General features: G+C 37.6%; 9 protein-coding genes across 9 annotated transcripts; 3 read left to right on the top strand and 6 right to left on the bottom strand. All coding sequences in view use genetic code 12, as the record gives it.

The window, feature by feature from the left end:
- Positions 1 to 153: 153 nt before the first annotated feature.
- On the top strand, positions 154 to 972 carry PRO3 (pyrroline-5-carboxylate reductase; the record flags this gene model as incomplete). The annotated part of the gene is made up of 1 exon (XM_036811111.1): positions 154 to 972. One exon carries the CDS (start codon positions 154 to 156, stop codon positions 970 to 972), a length of 819 nt encoding a protein of 272 aa, XP_036667581.1.
- A 52-nt stretch (positions 973 to 1,024) lies between these two features.
- On the bottom strand, positions 1,025 to 1,423 carry CPAR2_402190 (uncharacterized protein; the record flags this gene model as incomplete). Its single annotated transcript, XM_036811110.1, has 1 exon — positions 1,025 to 1,423. The coding sequence occupies one exon, from the start codon at positions 1,421 to 1,423 to the stop codon at positions 1,025 to 1,027; it is 399 nt and encodes a 132-aa protein (XP_036667580.1).
- A 244-nt stretch (positions 1,424 to 1,667) lies between these two features.
- On the top strand, positions 1,668 to 3,257 carry SUB2 (ATP-dependent RNA helicase; the record flags this gene model as incomplete). The annotated part of the gene is made up of 2 exons (XM_036811109.1): positions 1,668 to 1,893; positions 2,179 to 3,257. The coding sequence occupies 2 exons, from the start codon at positions 1,668 to 1,670 to the stop codon at positions 3,255 to 3,257; spliced, it is 1,305 nt and encodes a 434-aa protein (XP_036667579.1).
- Positions 3,258 to 3,311: 54 nt separating this feature from the next.
- On the bottom strand, positions 3,312 to 4,346 carry CPAR2_402170 (uncharacterized protein; the record flags this gene model as incomplete). The annotated part of the gene is made up of 1 exon (XM_036811108.1): positions 3,312 to 4,346. One exon carries the CDS (start codon positions 4,344 to 4,346, stop codon positions 3,312 to 3,314), a length of 1,035 nt encoding a protein of 344 aa, XP_036667578.1.
- Positions 4,347 to 5,089: 743 nt separating this feature from the next.
- On the top strand, positions 5,090 to 6,412 carry MET15 (bifunctional cysteine synthase/O-acetylhomoserine aminocarboxypropyltransferase; the record flags this gene model as incomplete). The annotated part of the gene is made up of 1 exon (XM_036811107.1): positions 5,090 to 6,412. The coding sequence occupies one exon, from the start codon at positions 5,090 to 5,092 to the stop codon at positions 6,410 to 6,412; it is 1,323 nt and encodes a 440-aa protein (XP_036667577.1).
- Positions 6,413 to 6,444: 32 nt separating this feature from the next.
- Positions 6,445 to 7,380, bottom strand: CPAR2_402150 (uncharacterized protein; the record flags this gene model as incomplete). The annotated part of the gene is made up of 1 exon (XM_036811106.1): positions 6,445 to 7,380. The coding sequence occupies one exon, from the start codon at positions 7,378 to 7,380 to the stop codon at positions 6,445 to 6,447; it is 936 nt and encodes a 311-aa protein (XP_036667576.1).
- A 101-nt stretch (positions 7,381 to 7,481) lies between these two features.
- On the bottom strand, positions 7,482 to 9,761 carry OPT7 (Opt7p; the record flags this gene model as incomplete). Its single annotated transcript, XM_036811105.1, has 1 exon — positions 7,482 to 9,761. One exon carries the CDS (start codon positions 9,759 to 9,761, stop codon positions 7,482 to 7,484), a length of 2,280 nt encoding a protein of 759 aa, XP_036667575.1.
- A 784-nt stretch (positions 9,762 to 10,545) lies between these two features.
- CPAR2_402130 (uncharacterized protein) lies at positions 10,546 to 11,532 on the bottom strand (the record flags this gene model as incomplete). Its single annotated transcript, XM_036811104.1, has 1 exon — positions 10,546 to 11,532. One exon carries the CDS (start codon positions 11,530 to 11,532, stop codon positions 10,546 to 10,548), a length of 987 nt encoding a protein of 328 aa, XP_036667574.1.
- A 211-nt stretch (positions 11,533 to 11,743) lies between these two features.
- On the bottom strand, positions 11,744 to 14,440 carry CPAR2_402120 (uncharacterized protein; the record flags this gene model as incomplete). The annotated part of the gene is made up of 1 exon (XM_036811103.1): positions 11,744 to 14,440. One exon carries the CDS (start codon positions 14,438 to 14,440, stop codon positions 11,744 to 11,746), a length of 2,697 nt encoding a protein of 898 aa, XP_036667573.1.
- Positions 14,441 to 17,321: the final 2,881 nt, after the last annotated feature.

Genomic DNA, 17,321 nt, shown 5'->3' with positions numbered 1-17,321 from the left:
TTGTGTAATTCTTCACATATCCCACCGCCCGCTCCTGCTATGTGTCGAAATTTTTCAGCTTTTCAATGATGAGAGTAAAGGAAGTTCCTTTCTCTACGACAACGAACTTTCAACTACAAACTCTTTACTGATACACAACCTCAAGCCTCCACCATGAAAGACTATACAATTACTGTTTTAGGATGTGGTGTTATGGGTTCTGCCATCACCTCGGCAATCTTGAAATCAAAGTTTGAACCTTACCCCAAGAAAATGTTTCTCTGTACTGCAGAACCAGAAACATTAGCAAAGCAATTTGGTGATGAGCCAATTGTTCAATTATCATCCTGCGTCGAAGATAATCGCAAGGCTGTAAAGGAGGCTGACGTCATCATTTTGGGACTCAAGCCTTTTATGTACGAGGAGGTGTATGAGCAAGTCAAAGATTCACTCACTGGTGACCAGCTTATAATTTCATTGATGGCCGGTGTCACTATAAAGGAATTGTCCATCTTTTCCAAATACGTAGCCAAGGTAATGACAAACACTCCAGCCAGGTATGGATGTGGAACTGCTGCTATTTCGTTTGCTCCAGCGGTAACAAAAGAACAGCAAGACCTTGTCAATAAATTGATTGAGCCTATTGGATTGACCGTTACTATCCCGGAGAAGAATATGGATATTGCTACTTCGTTGATTGGGTCCGGTCCAGCATTTTGCTTATTAATGATGGAATCAATGATTGATGGAGCAGTGAGAATGGGTATGTCATATGATGTGGCAAGACTTTCTGCTGCCAAAGTGATGGAAGGAACAGCAAAGATGTTGATTGAGACTGGAGATCACCCGGCTGCATTAAAGAGTAAAGTGTGTACTCCAGGAGGAACAACCATTGGTGGGCTATTGAAGATGGAGGATGGTGCATTGAGAAGCACCATTGCGAGAGGTATCGAAGAAGCTGCAAACATTTCAGCATCTTTTGCAAAAAAGTAAAAGAGTAGGTGGTAGTGCACAATGTTTTGTTACATCTATATACAATTTACTCTCATTTGAGATCTTTATTTTGGAACATGTAAGCACCAGTTAAAGTTGCCAACTCCTCTTGGGTCAATCCAGTTTCTTTCGAGTCTAGGAAATTTTTCAACTTGGCACCATGCTCCCTTACTTCCTTATCAGCCAATAATTTCATCATTTGTGAAATGGATGGTTTCCCCGTGGATAAGAGACCCTTTTTACTTAATAACTCTTTGAACTCAACCGTCAATTGCATCAACTCAGGGTTTTCTGACATTATTTTCTTCACTTTGTTGAATGCTTGCTCTTGTTGCTCAGGTGAGGGAGCTTTGTCGAAAAAGAACTTTGGAGTGGTGTAGGTAAATGCCCTCCTATTAACGTTGCTCACTACATGAGAATGTGGTCTAATTCTGATGCCTGCTCTAAACATTTTGTTGTCCCTTGTGTGTGATATATCTGTTCAAAGTATGTTCAACAGTATGAAATTGCCACACTTGGAATCAAACACAGTGCGATGGGTGTGTGTTCCATATTCTGGACCTACTTGCACGACCTTGTGAAAAATTTCAACAACAACGACAAAACCCAGCACCAGAATTGACACGCATTTTTAAAAACAGTTGTTTGATATCAACTTTATCACTAACTCACACACCTCAATACATCTCATAAACATGTCTCACGAAGGTCAAGAAGAATTGTTAGACTATTCTGACTCTGAAGAAATTGCAGTTCCAACTACTACCCAAGCTGGTGGCGAAGGCGAAGCCACCAATGACAAAGAAGCTGATAAAAAAGGTTCTTATGTTGGTATTCACGCCACTGGTTTCAGAGACTTTTTATTGAAGCCAGAGTTGTTGAGAGCTATTGGAGATTGTGGTTTTGAACACCCGTCAGAAGGTTTGTAATTGAGAATTTATTATAAGTTTTGAAGCGACAAATATTTCTTTTGATGTTGACTTCGGTTGAGGAAAAACATTCATGCATATGTTTGATCATTGAAGCGGATTAAATTGTCTCCGTCGACATGGTGATTGCTTAATGCAATCTTTTTACTTGGAACAGCATACGTCTGTTGTTCGCCCTAGGTTATGTCATTAACCTGGATTGGCCCTTGGTCCATCTCAAGAAATTTATGTCCTTCAATTACTTCCCCAGAACAATCAACTAACATTAAAATTCAAGTTCAACAAGTTTGTATTCCTCAATCCATTTTGGGTACCGATGTCTTGTGCCAAGCTAAATCCGGTTTAGGTAAGACTGCAGTTTTTGTTTTGTCAACTTTGCAACAATTGGACCCAGTTCCAGGTGAAATTTCTACCTTGGTCATTTGTCACACAAGAGAATTGGCCTATCAAATCAAGAATGAGTATGCAAGATTCTCCAAATACATGCCAGATGTCAAGACTGAAGTATTTTACGGAGGTACACCAATCAAGAGAGATATTGAAAAATTGAAAAACAAGGATACTTGTCCACACATTGTTGTTGCCACTCCAGGTAGATTGCACGCTTTGGTCCAAGACAAGGCTATCAGATTGAATAATGTCAAGTCATTCGTCATTGATGAGTGTGACAAGGTCTTGGAAGCCATTGATATGAGAAGAGATGTTCAAGATATCTTCCGTGCTACACCACATCAAAAACAAGTTATGATGTTTTCAGCCACCTTGTCTCAAGATATCCGTCCAGTGTGTAAAAAATTTATGCAAAATCCATTGGAGATTTATGTTGATGATGAAGCCAAATTGACATTGCATGGTTTGCAACAATACTACATCAAGTTAGAAGAAAAGGAGAAAAACAGAAAATTGTCAGATTTGTTGGATTCATTGGAATTCAACCAAGTTATTATTTTTGTCAAGTCCACTCAAAGAGCTAACGAATTGAATAAATTGTTGTGTGCATGCAATTTCCCTTCAATTGCAGTTCATTCTGGTATCCCACAAGAGGAAAGAATTGAAAGATACAGATCATTTAAGGAGTTCAACAAGAGAATCTGTGTTTCAACCGATGTTTTCGGTAGAGGTATTGATATTGAAAGAATCAATTTGGCAATCAACTACGATTTGCCAAATGAAGCCGATCAGTATTTGCACAGAGTTGGTAGAGCTGGTAGGTTCGGTACCAAAGGTTTGGGTATCTCATTTGTTTCTTCAAAAGAGGATGAAGAAGTTTTGGAAAAGATCCAAAGTAGATTTGATGTCAAGATTACTGAATTCCCAGAAGAAGGTGTTGATCCATCAACCTACATGAACACATAAATCATATGTACCTTTCTGTATTGCCTTTTGTATTACATTTTTAAAATTTGAAGTTTAAAAGTTTAAATTTTTCATTACTCTCCCACTGAAGGCATCTCTACATATGTGATCAATTTTCATGTATACGTATTGTAGATCTTCTTTTGGAATCAAAAACCATTCGACATGTACATTGTAATTATTTTGTAACGGCACTTTGTCTTTTTCCTTGTTCTTTATCAATGCTTCATCGGCAATACACCCACTGCAATACACATCACCCCTACCATATTTCTTTCTTAATAGTTGATGGATCGTAGTTTCAACAACACCCACATTCTCTTTACAATAGAATCCATCCTTTTTAAATTGCGTCAATTTCATCCACTTATCATCATCATCATCATATTTGCTCACACACAAGAATTTTTGCCACCAATGTAAATGAGGTTCAACAAGATGTTTATTTTGTGGACCAAGATTAACAAGTTTATGTTTGCATTTGTTTTCCCATTGTTTGATACGAACGTTTGGTGATTGAGTAGTCATGCCAATCTTGACCAATATATAAGGTGACCTTCGACTTTTGAATTTGATCCACTTGTCTTTCTTTCTGGGCGATGTGTTTGGGATATTTTTAACTTTGAAAGTCCAGCCTTTTGGTGGGTCAAGGAAATTTTGCATCGTGTAGATATAGATGTAACCCTCACCTACGGCTTTATCAAAGTAGGTCTTACTATCAGCAAAAGTGTCATAATTAATGGTTTGTGGACGGTTTGGTTGAGGTGTATGCCCTTTGGGTGCCGTAGGCGTTCTGGTCTTTATGTGCTTGTGTCTGTTTGATCTTGGGGTTTCGAATTGACCAGGGATGGTGAACAGGTCACGGGTGAAGTTGGATTCACCCGCTCTTTTTGGTGGCCTAGTTTCCTTCACCGTCTTCCTGCCGCTTGGTTCCAACGCTTGTTGTATTTTATGGTTATCGTGTTTTGATAATGTGCTGGCTTGAGATATATGATACGAACAAAATCCATGATCAACCTTGACAGTTCGTTTACAACGCTCTCCCTTTTGAGTGGTACCACTACACTGATACACTTGTTTTCCGGGCATGGGGATGTGGTAGTGAGTGGCGACAGTGGCAAATTATAATTTTGCAATTGTGATTTATAGAAAACCTCTTGTACTGTTTACTGTATATTCTTTTGTTACTGAAAATGCCTAATTGGGACAGCTCGTACAACAATAGATGACGTTACACAAAACTGAGATAACGGTCCGAGATGAAGTCAGAACACATTCTTGCACTGTTCTTTGATATCGAATGTTGCAAACCATTCAAGCACTTGATATAGATTGGGTTAAGAGGATTGCCAAGACAACTTGGGGAGAGTAATTCATAATGTATCACTAAAATCCAAGAGAAACTTCTTTTAGATGGTTATCAGTTGAATCATCTACCTCGACTAATCCAATCTCGACATAGAATTCCCTTGTCGAAAAATAACTCTTTCTTTTATCACATACGCTTTAAAGCTTAATGGCAATAACTTTTCTATTTTCATTGAATCTAGTTTGGTGATCATTATTATCAACCGGTACTGTTTTTCAGTCTTGTCACGTGCAATGAGACCAACTACTAAAATCTCTTCATCTTTTTTGTGTACGATTCTTTTTTACACATTGAACCACAGTTTTTTTACACAACAAATTAACCCATTCAGATACATACTGGTATATATATATATATATATATATATAATAACCCACCGAAATTACCCAATTGTAAAAAGAACCAAAAACACTTTTTTATACCTAACAAGTTACACTCGACAAACACACACTCCTTTCCCCCCATGCCATCTCATTTTGATACACTTCAATTACACGCTGGTCAACCAGTTGATCAACCATACAATGCTAGAGCACCACCAATCTATGCCACCAGTTCATACGTTTTCAACGATTCCAAACATGGTGCTCAATTGTTCGGATTGGAAACTCCTGGTTACATCTACTCGAGAATTATGAACCCCACAAACGATGTTTTCGAACAAAGAATTGCTGCTCTTGAAGGAGGTATTGGTGCATTGGCCACTTCATCAGGACAAGCTGCTCAATTGTTGGCTATTGCTGGTTTGGCTCATTCTGGTGACAATATTGTCAGTACATCATACTTGTATGGAGGTACTTACAACCAATTCAAAGTTGCATTCAAGAGATTTGGCATTGAAACAAGATTTGTCAATGGTGATAAAGTTGATGATTTTGCTAAATTGATTGACGACAAGACCAAAGCCGTTTACTTGGAAAGTATCGGGAACCCAAAATACAATGTTCCTGATTTTGAAAAGATTGTTAAATTGGCTCATGACAAGGGTATTCCTGTTGTTGTTGACAATACTTTTGGTGCTGGTGGGTTTTTGGTGAATCCAATTAAGCACGGTGCTGATATTGTTGTTCATTCAGCTACCAAGTGGATAGGTGGACATGGTACAACCATTGCCGGTGTTGTTGTCGACTCGGGTAAATTCCCGTGGACAAAGTATCCTCAAAAATTCCCACAATTTTCCCAACCTTCTGAGGGTTACCATGGATTGATTTTAAATGATGCTTTGAAAGAAGGTGCATATATTGGACACTTGAGAATCGAATTGTTGCGTGATTTGGGTCCAGCTTTAAATCCTTTTGGGTCATTCTTGCTTTTACAAGGTTTAGAGACGTTGAGTTTAAGAGTTGAAAGACAAAGTGAGAATGCATTGAAATTAGCTAAATGGTTGGAACTGAACCCACATGTTGATTCAGTATCCTATGTTGGTTTGCCATCTCATGAATCTCACGAATTGGCTAAAAAGTACTTTAACAATAATGCTAAATTCTTTGGAGGTGCCTTATCATTCACCGTGAAGGAAATTGAATCCAACTCATCAGATCCATTCCAAGAAGCTTCACCAAGAGTTGTTGACAATTTGAAAATCGCTTCCAACTTGGCAAATGTTGGAGATTCCAAGACATTGGTAATTGCACCATATTTTACTACTCATCAACAGTTGGACGAAGAGGAGAAAAAGGCATCTGGTGTATCCAAAGGGTTGATCAGGGTATCCATTGGTACAGAGTTTATAGACGATATCATTGATGATTTCGACCAAGCTTTTAAGAAGGTGTATGGTAATTAAATAGTTGGATAAAGTAATATATATGAAGTAAGCTATCTTCTTTTGTAGCAACATTGACACACGAGAGCTATACCACATGCAACAATAAGGATATTCACCGTAATCCAATTTTCCTTTTGAATCACAACTGTACCCATTTCGTACTGTTTCACCAACAATCCAATATGAGTCCATGTGACATAGGTGAAAACATATACCAAGTTTAAACAAATACCACAAGTTGTCAATGTTCCTAAGCGTACACGACGAAGGAAACTTGACAGTATCCCCAAAAATGCATACAAGATCAAGTCAAGCACACTAATGACAAATAATAATGTAGGTAAACATATCCCAGCAATAGCAAGCCACTTGACTAGTTTTCCATACGCATTGTAAAGTTGAAGTACACAGGGAAATGTTGTTGTTGCTCTGTATGAACATGCTTGATTGATGGCATTGTAATACAATTTTACGAATTGGTTTTCAATTTCATCATCACTGGAAGTTATGCTACGTAGTTGGAACCCAACATCCTGTAGTAAACACACAATCAAATTTAGCCCATCACTGTAGTAACATCCCACTTTTTTCCCCATTTGGTCCTGTCGACAATATCCAAATGGATTCAATTGGTATGCGTTTCCGTTATACAATGTGTCCAATTGTTGTAAGATGGAATCACTGGTGGTGGTGGTGGATAGATTGACAACGGAGCTTAAATCATTGGACAAGTAAGTGGCAAACTTGAGTGATTGTTGAATCAACTCTAAAGTGTTTTTGGCAAATTCAGAATCAGCTTTAATCTTGATCTCAATCATGTTTGGTCCATTTGGATGTAGCGGAGTACATGAAGTAAAAAGTAGTAACACCACCAATGCCAAACATGCATCGAAAAATGTTCCGCAGATTCTCCAAAGCAATCCCAATGAACGGTCTCTCTTGTAACGTGTGTACTCTAGCTTACTTTGATAATCTCCTTCGTGCATTTTGTTTCTTTTTTGATAATGCGAAGAGGAGGAACAGAATTTGGTTGCAAAAATCAAAACAAGTGATAAATCAACACTATTAAATCCAATTACCTATGTATCTAAGATGACGCTTTGGCTAACGCAAAGCACCTTTCGACACTTTGTTCGTTATTGCCCCACCAATTGGGCATTGTTATCGTTTTTCCTGATGCAAATATAATGAAAATCAACAAAATGGCCAAGTTGTAACCTGTGTCAATGGCGGCTGCCAACAAGTAATTGTACTTTTTCCACAAATTATGCTTGTACCTGTATGCATAAAACATTGTAATAGTACCACCAACAAATTGCGAAAATGGCCCCGTAGAAATGTTTCCGTAAAATGATGACATTGTGGAAAAAAACACCGTGGTGTTCCACAAATTGAACTTTAGCTTTGATTTGGGAAACAATTTGTAGAGTGCATAGATAGCCACAGGTGCCAATGCACCAACTAAGAACCCATAAGGTAGTACTTGGTAATTCTTGAATAACCTAGTAGGACCGAGAACAACGTACTGAATAGCATTGGTGTTGTATGATACAATTTGTTGACCAGTCCATTGATGAAGTGTATCAACCTTGGTTCCATTTAGAAAATCCTTCTTTGACGACAAAACCCATCTCAATGCTGCATAATTGATAGGAACACCAATCAATTCACCAAATATTTGTGAGAAAAACACTGCTTTTGGCGGCAAGTGCATATAATGTCCAATTTTTTGATCTTGCAAAATGTATTGGGCTCGGTACCATGCATCTCCAGCAATAGCACCATAAACAGTTGCTCCAGCAGGATGTCTCAGACTTTTGCTTTGAATCATATACCCGTACAACAACTCATTGAAAGTACCAATGGCAAGTTGAAAATTGGATAATGCGTACAACCAAGCAAGCGGGGTAACGATAATCAGACCGAAAGCCAATCCAACAATCAAACACCACCAGGGCATAAATAAACTGTTTGTGGCGAGAATCACCAATAATGTGACAAAAGAAGCGACGAATAAGACGACGTACCAATACAAGGGAACTTCCTTGTAAGCACTTTGAAGTTTATTCAACCGATCAGTGTATTGTAAACTCAATGACCCCTTTTCCCTTCTACAAGCAACCAATTTTTTAAATGATGTAGATAAGCTCTTGTAGCCAAATACAACGACCCATGTGAATCCAGAAACATAAGCAGCGTAATCGAAAAACATGTTCCATGCCCTTTGAGCACCCAAGTGCACATGACCCAATTCTTCATACCTAGTGACATTTAATTGCAAATCAGGAGTCAATAATTCTGTCGTGGGATATTTTGTTCCATTGGCCAAAAATAAACTATTTGACATTAATCCAAACTTGTAATTTGACAAGCTACCCCATTTCACCAGAGGAATCAAGATCCAAGCACTAAGGATGAATGCGAGAAACTGAATCACTTGCACCCAATAAGGATACAACATAATTGATGAAGTGATATTAGACCAATCTAGGGTAATATTCATGAATCCCATCCCACCTAAACCGGATCCAATGAAATTTGCTGTATAATTCTCTGGTGCCACCCAGCACAAAAATGCCAACGATGAAGTCATGGGCCAAATATATTCAGGAAAGAAATGCCAAATACAAACCCCAATCAATACAAAGAAGAAAACCCTCATTTGTTTGGACCCTTGTTTGGAATCACTGTCAGATTTGCTTTGTGTTTGGAACAAGGTTGTTTGCACCAATGCCTGTGGCCATATGAATTGTGGATCATAAAGTAGGAAATTCCTAGCAATGGCAGCATAAGAGTAACCAACATAAACAATTGTCCACATGAAAAAAATTGCCACTGCTGCATTGACAGTCTCTCCATAATAGATCTCAGCCAATGCCAAACAATTGATGCCCTGAGACCCAGTGGCTCCCGAACTTGCAGTTATGGTAATCATGGCAGTTTCTTTAATGGACCATGGTCCTGGGTTCAAACCAAACCGAAATCGACCAAAACCAACTTTTTTATCAGGTAACACTTTAGCTAGCCATTTCCCAACCCAATGACTAGCAAGTTGAACAAAAAAGATGGAGTACGCTGCTGATGTCGTTCTAAATGAATTCATGGTGTCTATGAATGCACCAGGGACAATGAATATAATCGACAATATAAAGTATCTGAATGTCAATACTGGTATGGTCGGATCATCCTCCAATGGCACAATCTCACGAACAACTTTGGGTAGTTCAGCCACATCCGGCTCTAGTAATGACTCCCTGCTGGTTGCTGATTCAACATCAATTTCTGACGATGAATTTTTAGCTTGGTCGTAGGTATGATCTACCTCCGATACTTTTTGTGTGATTTCAAGATCCAGATCTTTACTCATGATTATACTTTCCTTGGCGAAAAGTACCAACCATCTGATCACCTTAGCAAATGAGTGTGGACAAATTCCATTTATATAGCATCAACTAGGGATGATTAAATGATTTGTAATCTCCGTACTATACAAATTGAAACCCCTAATTTTACCACTCCCAGGTCCTAAACGCCGTTTTTTGCGTGATGGATTGCTTCCTCATCTCACGTGAATCACCCTTTTCAAGAAACAATAGAGTGATTTCCCAAACCACAATCATTATCAAAATTGGGTCTCGTAATTAAATGTGTCTAAGAGATACTTTGTGTTCGAATTGACATCTAACAGAAATTGGTGCCATTCGTAACAATAATATGTCACAAAAATAATATATGGTATAGCCACAGTTTTCCATAAACGCAAAATGCCTTGTATTGTTAGCCATATATGCCAAACAATAGTGAGGAAGGGCACGGTTACGCTTTATGCGCAGACTGAATTCATGGAGCCACAGTCGCTGATTCCGCTAAATCGGTCGCTTTCGCATCCTATGCTTCTACTGTTCGCTTCAATAGGTCTGCTCGAGCTTGCCTTGACTCGGGAGACCAATTGCCGGGATGAGCTTCACGGCTTAACACTCGTTGAAGAGTCATATCACCTGATTATGAAGCTGAGCATCGTCTACTCATCTTGTATCCCCATCTGGCCCACCCTCCTCCCTTTTCAAACTCGGAATCAATTAGTATCATTAATCTTTCTATGTAAATAAACAATTACCGCTTCTTTTTTGCATATGCCATCACTCTCCAGTTTACTTGATCCATCTCGGCAACACATAAACCACAATGACTCCAAAATATCCAAACACCAAACCAGACAACTTTTCGACAATAGAATGGAAATACACATTTGTCATCAACAACATGAACCACCATAATGCAACTAACCCCACCAACAGCAACTGAACTATACCATACACCAATTGCCATATGTGAGATTCCAAATACCTCCTATCACGTAAACTTTGTTTGATTGAGTAAAGAGCACCTCTCACATCGGTCCAGTTAAACCATGCAGCAGTTTCGAAATACAAATAAATCGACGAATGAATCATTAAAAATACATGCCCACTAGGATCGTATCCGCCCAACCACGATCCTTTGAATTTCCGACAATGGTACGATGATACATCTTTGCTTTTCCAAACCAACGTTTCTAAATCTTGTAAAAACAGTTGCCCCAACGCATGGTTGGCTATAGTCAGTGGTGGAGTTGTTTGTGTTGTTGGGTGTGGCTCCAAGACACATACACCACCTGTAAGGACAAAGATCTTATCCATTATTGGTAACCCGAAACACCATTGGGTGAATAAGATCCACCAGAATGTAGCTATTGCGTATCTCACTACTGCTTTGATTAAAAACTCAATTTTCTGTTGCTGTTGAATCGACGTGGTATCGTTCTTGTTGCTGTATAACTTAGGCATGACAATGACAGCGTAAAACACAATGATGATCAAAGTTGTCCATCCCCAACCACGCTTCACAAACACCGTATTGAAAAAATTATGCTTATTATTGTAGTAGTTGTAAACTTCCTCCTGTGGCGAAGTATAATGAATTAATCGCGAAAGTAAGAAGTTGAATATGAATGATGATAAGAATATAAATTCATTTAAAGTGAGGTGGAAACGTTGGCGGAGTATGTGGCGTAATTGATTTATTTTGATGGTTACTTGTTGTTCATGTTTATCATATATGGACGCTGATGGAACCAGTGAAGAGGCCAGCGCTGACATGATCCTTTGATAAAACAGTTTAGATCGGATTAACTTTGTTTGGTGAAATTTTCATCTCCATTTGCCACGCATTCATTTAAAAAAGCAAAAAAAAAGAATGAGTTTTAGCCGAGGAAAGGTAGCGCTTGTGCCAACCTTTTGCAACCGATGAATAGAGAATCTCCATTACTATATTTCAGATTTCTTCTCTATCACAATTATAAATTCCAATCTATACATCTACTTTACTAGCAGCAAACTTGATAATAGGACCCATAAATTTACTCTTTGGATAAATCGATCCCATCAAAGGCACAACACTACATCCAATAGCTACTTTAGCATCTTCAGTAGTGGGGCCAAAATCAATAAATGATACATTTTCGCGTAATCCCATCTTGATAACTTCTTGCATCATGACAAAATATGCCTTGTATTTCTTGCTAATTTCATGGTTTAAACCTTGTATATCTGAAGTCATGGTTTCACCCAACCGGAAAATAACACACGAGGCAATAATTTCATCATCAACTTTAAGGAAAAGTAATGATCGATATTTCTTTTCGTTCGAGTAGTTGCCCAAATTGTAAATAAATTCCCAGTCAGGGTGGAGCAATTGTGATGATTGTCCATTCAGTTGACGATTATTGGCAATGTGGTTATTCATGACAATAATTTCCTGACAATTTTCAAAATTGAAAGTGTTTGACTCAATAACTTGTCCCTTGGCTTGTTTGAATGCATTATCTTGATTTCTGTACTTAATCGCTTTGAAATATTCAGTACTGGTTTGATTGTGGAATGGACGCAAGTCAATGATATGACTACTAGGTAAATTAATTTTAACCCAACCAGAATAATCAACACCAGCTTCGAATGTAGCATCCTTATAGATAGGATCCAATAATACAGTACATTTTTCGTTGGTCTTGTTCCATTCTGAGATGGCATAAAGTACACTGGCACTTCTAGCAATGGGCTTCTTCGTGGATGAACAATAAAAAGTAGATCTCTTAAATGGCCAATGGAATCCCAATAAACCAAACTTAATACACAAGATGGGGAATCTTGAATTCTTACCGAACCACTTGTTCATCTTTTTACCAATCCAACCAGGGATACGTTCACTCAAATCAAACTCTTCAACAATTGTCAACAATACAAGTGCTTGAGTATTCATCAACTCTTGGTAAAATTCTTCCGTATTGTTTTCCAATGCTTGTAATTCCAATGCTGCCTTGTCCTTCTTATTCTTTTTAGCCAATTTTTTCAATTGATTTTTACTCAATGGTTTGAATTGCTCTTCCAAATCGTGAATTGAATCATCACTGCTAAAAAGCGTGGGAGCATTCATGAACAATAATGAGTCTTGATCTAATTCATCAAATGCTCGATACATTTTCCTCTTGTCACCCTTTTCATCAGTCATGTGGGTTAATTTAGTCGAGTCAGTGTCTCGAGTCTTGTTTTGGAATAGTCCGATATTGTGACTTTTTTCATTTTGCTTTTCATTCGATGTTGATTGGCGTTGAGAGTGTGGAGTTTGTTGTTGCTCCTGTTGTTGTAATGTCTTTTCACTCTTGTTGAAAACACGCAACACTTTACACTTCATACCTGGTAAATCAGCATGCACATAGTTTTCCATAAGCGAGATAACGTAATCACCCGAAATACCAGCATTGTATTTTTTATTCAAGTCAATCAACTTACTCCATCCGTGTTTTTGGTGTGGTGTTAATCCACATAAGTCATACTCTTCAACTTCATAGTGAGTAGTCATGGTCCTTAACCTAAAATATCTAGTGCATAAAAATTCCAAAATCATAAGTCCCAACCCACATCCAAACAAAATGGGTACACTAACTGGAACTTCATTAAGATTTTCCATTGGCTTGTAATCAAACTTGACACTGGCAATTGCAGTACATGCAATGTACAATAACCCAAGGAAACAAATCAACAAGTCATATGCAAAAATCAACCTTCCAATTAAAGGACTCAATCTATTCTTGTCATTAACCAACAATGTTATTGTCTCCCCCATTATACTCTGACCAATGACAAATGCACTACTAAGAATAAACAAATTGTGCATTCTTTTGGCAAACCGATCGTATGAAACATTGATCAAGTCAATATTGATTTGAATAATGGAAATGCTAATCAATATTTGAATAAAATTGATGCATGCAAATAGCAAGTAAACTGATGAAATGCTAGTAGACCACCAAATACCCAACAATGCACAATTGAATAATAAGCTAAACAAACTGATAACCAAATAGGCAATTCTTTGACTACTAGTTAAATGTAAATTCTGAACAACAGTTTGATTGAGATCCAATGGATTTGATATTTTGCCCAGTGATAATCGTACAACATTTAAAATGCACATAACAAGAAGGAAAAGCCAAACTGCCTTTTTCAAAATCTTGTCAATAAACCAATACAAATTCTTGGACCAACGACGATTGAGTTTGATGATGTTTGGATGTTGTTCATAAACAACAATAACAAAAATGAATGCATCACAACACAAGCATGAGATGGGGATGAAATTGGCCAAATGATACCCCTTTGTGAGTTTGGTGTATAGTATAATGTCTGTCAAGTTTAATATGAAGGAATATAGTACAATAGCTAAAGGATGTACAACCCACCGTAGTTTGGGCTTCGAAAGGTTCATGCGTAGCCTTTTGCTAGTGGTAGTAGTCGTATTGTGGTCAATTGAAGTGGGTTCGTTATGGTTGTCATCGTTATTAGCGTCATTGCTGTCCTCCTTGTTCTCCTTCTTGTTGTTATTCTCTTTCTTATTGTTGTTTTCCTTCTTGTTCTTGCTATTACCTTCATTCTTTGCGGGAGCAGGTGTAACAATGGTAGCTTCTTCATCTTCAGCCGTTTGTGGTAGCTTCATCTTCTTTTGAGCCATTTTTTCAACTGTAGACTGGTAGCTGTCAAAAAAAAATGGGTGATAGTGGGTAGAGTGAGTTGTTGTAGTTAGTTTGTGGTTGGTTTGTAAAGGTCAATCAGTAAAGTATGTTACTATAGTTTCATCCACTGCTGGGGTTCAAAAGAAATGTAAGATGTATATTTAAGACTTCGTTAGTTCTTTAGGTTGTCTTTCTTTATAGTTGCTGTAAAATTCAAGGCCAAGGGTGCAACCAAAAAAAAAAAAAAGAAAAGAAATTTAATAATGATGGATGATGTAACCCCCCTTTTGTAACAAGTGACAGTAAAATTTATCCGAGGAATATTATATAATGTTTAATATTGTATATGTGTGTGAGTAGATCTATATGTCGAGATCTGGTAAGTAGGAGTAATGAAGTATGGTAATGCTGTCGTATAATAGTATACCCCAAAAAGAAAGAAAGTAGTATTCAGTACTAAAGACAAGTCTTGAGGGAATGAGTTTACTTTTATACAAAACTACAGTAAGAGGTACGAAAAGAGTTAGAGATCGATCGTTTATTGTTCTAAAAAAAAAAACTGATCAAAGGGGGTTTCACAGTACGTGTTGTAGCAGTTAGTAGTAACAGTAGTAGTTGTGTTTAATGTATAATGTGTTATTAATGTATGACCTTTAGCTCATTACTAATATACACAAATAGGAGAATGACAGTGTATGTTGTATACGTTTCTGTGTAAGTAGTAGTATATACCACAAAACAGTAAAACTGTAAAAAGCACACGACTAATATACAACCCACATACATAGCCACTCATACTCATACCCATACTCTCATAACCATAATACCCACTCACTTTCTATAGTACCTTTCTTTGTTGTTAAGCTAGTAGCATTATATAGTAAAGAATTATGCTACAGTTGTAGATGAAAATACAAAACAGAAGGTATAAAGAAACATCCGCAATCGGGTTTGTTTTTTTCCTCCACATGAACCTATAAATAAACCATGAAAACAAGAGCCTCTCCCTCTTCAGCCTCAAAACGATTTATCTTACCCTGCTCATAGTGGGATATTTTGACGATGAAGGCGCAGTGTTTACTTTACTTTGTAGCATTTCGAGCAACAAAGCAAGCGTTACTCTAAGTCTTGAACTCCTTGCATGCGATCGTTTACGCAGACGTTTTCGAGTCGTATTCACTACAAACATGGCGCGTTTTTGGTGGTACGATTCACTCCCGACCACACACAATAGGTGAGCTGCAATTCTTACCTAGAGCAACGGCAGGTCCGGGAAAAATCCACTTCATGTTTGCTTTACATATCACCCAAACTTTGATTCTGAAAACAGCAACTGGATTACTCTTTCTTTGAACTGAAGCAATTCTTTTTGTTTACGTTAACTGCAGTTGCACTCACTGTGCTGGTTGAAACCCACCTTTTTCTTGTTTACATAATCTGCTAAATATACACTATTTTAATCCCACCCCCTGTGAACTAAGCACATTGCGTTATTCGTAACTCCTTACGATATGAAAAGACAGCTGCATAACCATAATTTTTCCTCATGCAAGATCGGGTGGAAGAAGGTACTTCTGTGTATATGTATTACAGGTTCAGAGTTTATATCCGACTTTGCCTCTAAAAGTTTAAAAATAGCGCAGAAGCACAAAATCATCATGATGCAACATGAACAAAGAAGAAAAAATTTTAATGTATGTTACACGAGTTTTTACACACTTATGAACCGATTAACAATTTGCTTTTAAACACTGAAGTACACGCGCTTGATACAATAACCAGAAACAATAAGCTTATTTCGAAATCACGTTAGAAAGCTGTTTAGCATCCAGTACAATTATTTGTGTTACTTCGAAAAAGAAAACTCAACCAAAAAAAAGGTTACAGCCAGCATCGTATTCTCGTGTTATTATCGTACCTCTGGGTATGTCGGTTACTTACTACTACATAAAGAATGACACAAGAGAGGTTCTTTCAATTTGAGAAACTCCGCGGGTTTACATTACGATCTCCAATCCCGCAACCTGGTTGAATAGAAACAGCCAGAACAAAAGCAAAAGTACCATCAGATTTACAACAATCTTACTCAGCCAAGCCTTCCAAAAACACATCAGATTTTTGACACAACGCCTTAAACTTTCCTATTCTCCTACTAGAGATCTCATGTTAAAAATAAACTTGCGTTATTTTTAGAATGATATTAGTAAGAAAGTGATTCGGAATTAAAGCCGCCAAAGAAAAAAATAAAAAAAGAAAAAATCCGAAAACAATAGCGGATAACTTTTTCAAATTCGGACTTAATATTGACTCTCCGTTTTCAACTTTGTAGCGTTTAGTAACGGATACAGTGTTGATGTGATTACTACTATACGGCCCCAACTATAATTAAGAATGCCCTTCTTACACTTGTGAGCATATTTTTGAAGCTAAGTCATTGTCGTCTAAATTCCAAACACCGAAAAAACTAGCTCGGTCTTAAAAAAAAAAAAAGAATATGAAGTATTTCACGATATTTGATGCAAGAGAATGTGAGTAGACATACTTACAAAAGCCAATTGCATTTATAGGTAGTTTTGCTGGTGCAGGGACAAATTAAACCTCTCTCAAGGCTTGAGCCAATAATGAGGTATCGACATCTGTTGGTACCAATTTGCACTCATTTCCAACTGTCATTCTCTTGTAGCCCAATTTACGGTTAGCTTGCATTACTCAGGTAATTGTATTAATCAATAGTAAAGAAATGCCAGTGTATACATACTGCGCCATTGGGGTGTAACTAGCAGTCGTGTATAGCCAATGTCCGAATCACCATTTTTCATCCTCGTCATCTTTCTGGTTAGTCTTTGCTTTTTAAGATATACAAATATGTCTTTTTACTTC

This window comes from Candida parapsilosis, contig 006372 (genome assembly GCF_000182765.1).
Source record: "Candida parapsilosis strain CDC317 annotated contig 006372".
NCBI lineage: Eukaryota > Fungi > Ascomycota > Pichiomycetes > Serinales > Debaryomycetaceae > Lodderomyces > Lodderomyces parapsilosis.
Note: the sequence above shows the minus strand (reverse complement) of the source record. Positions and strands in the feature narration are given on the sequence as shown.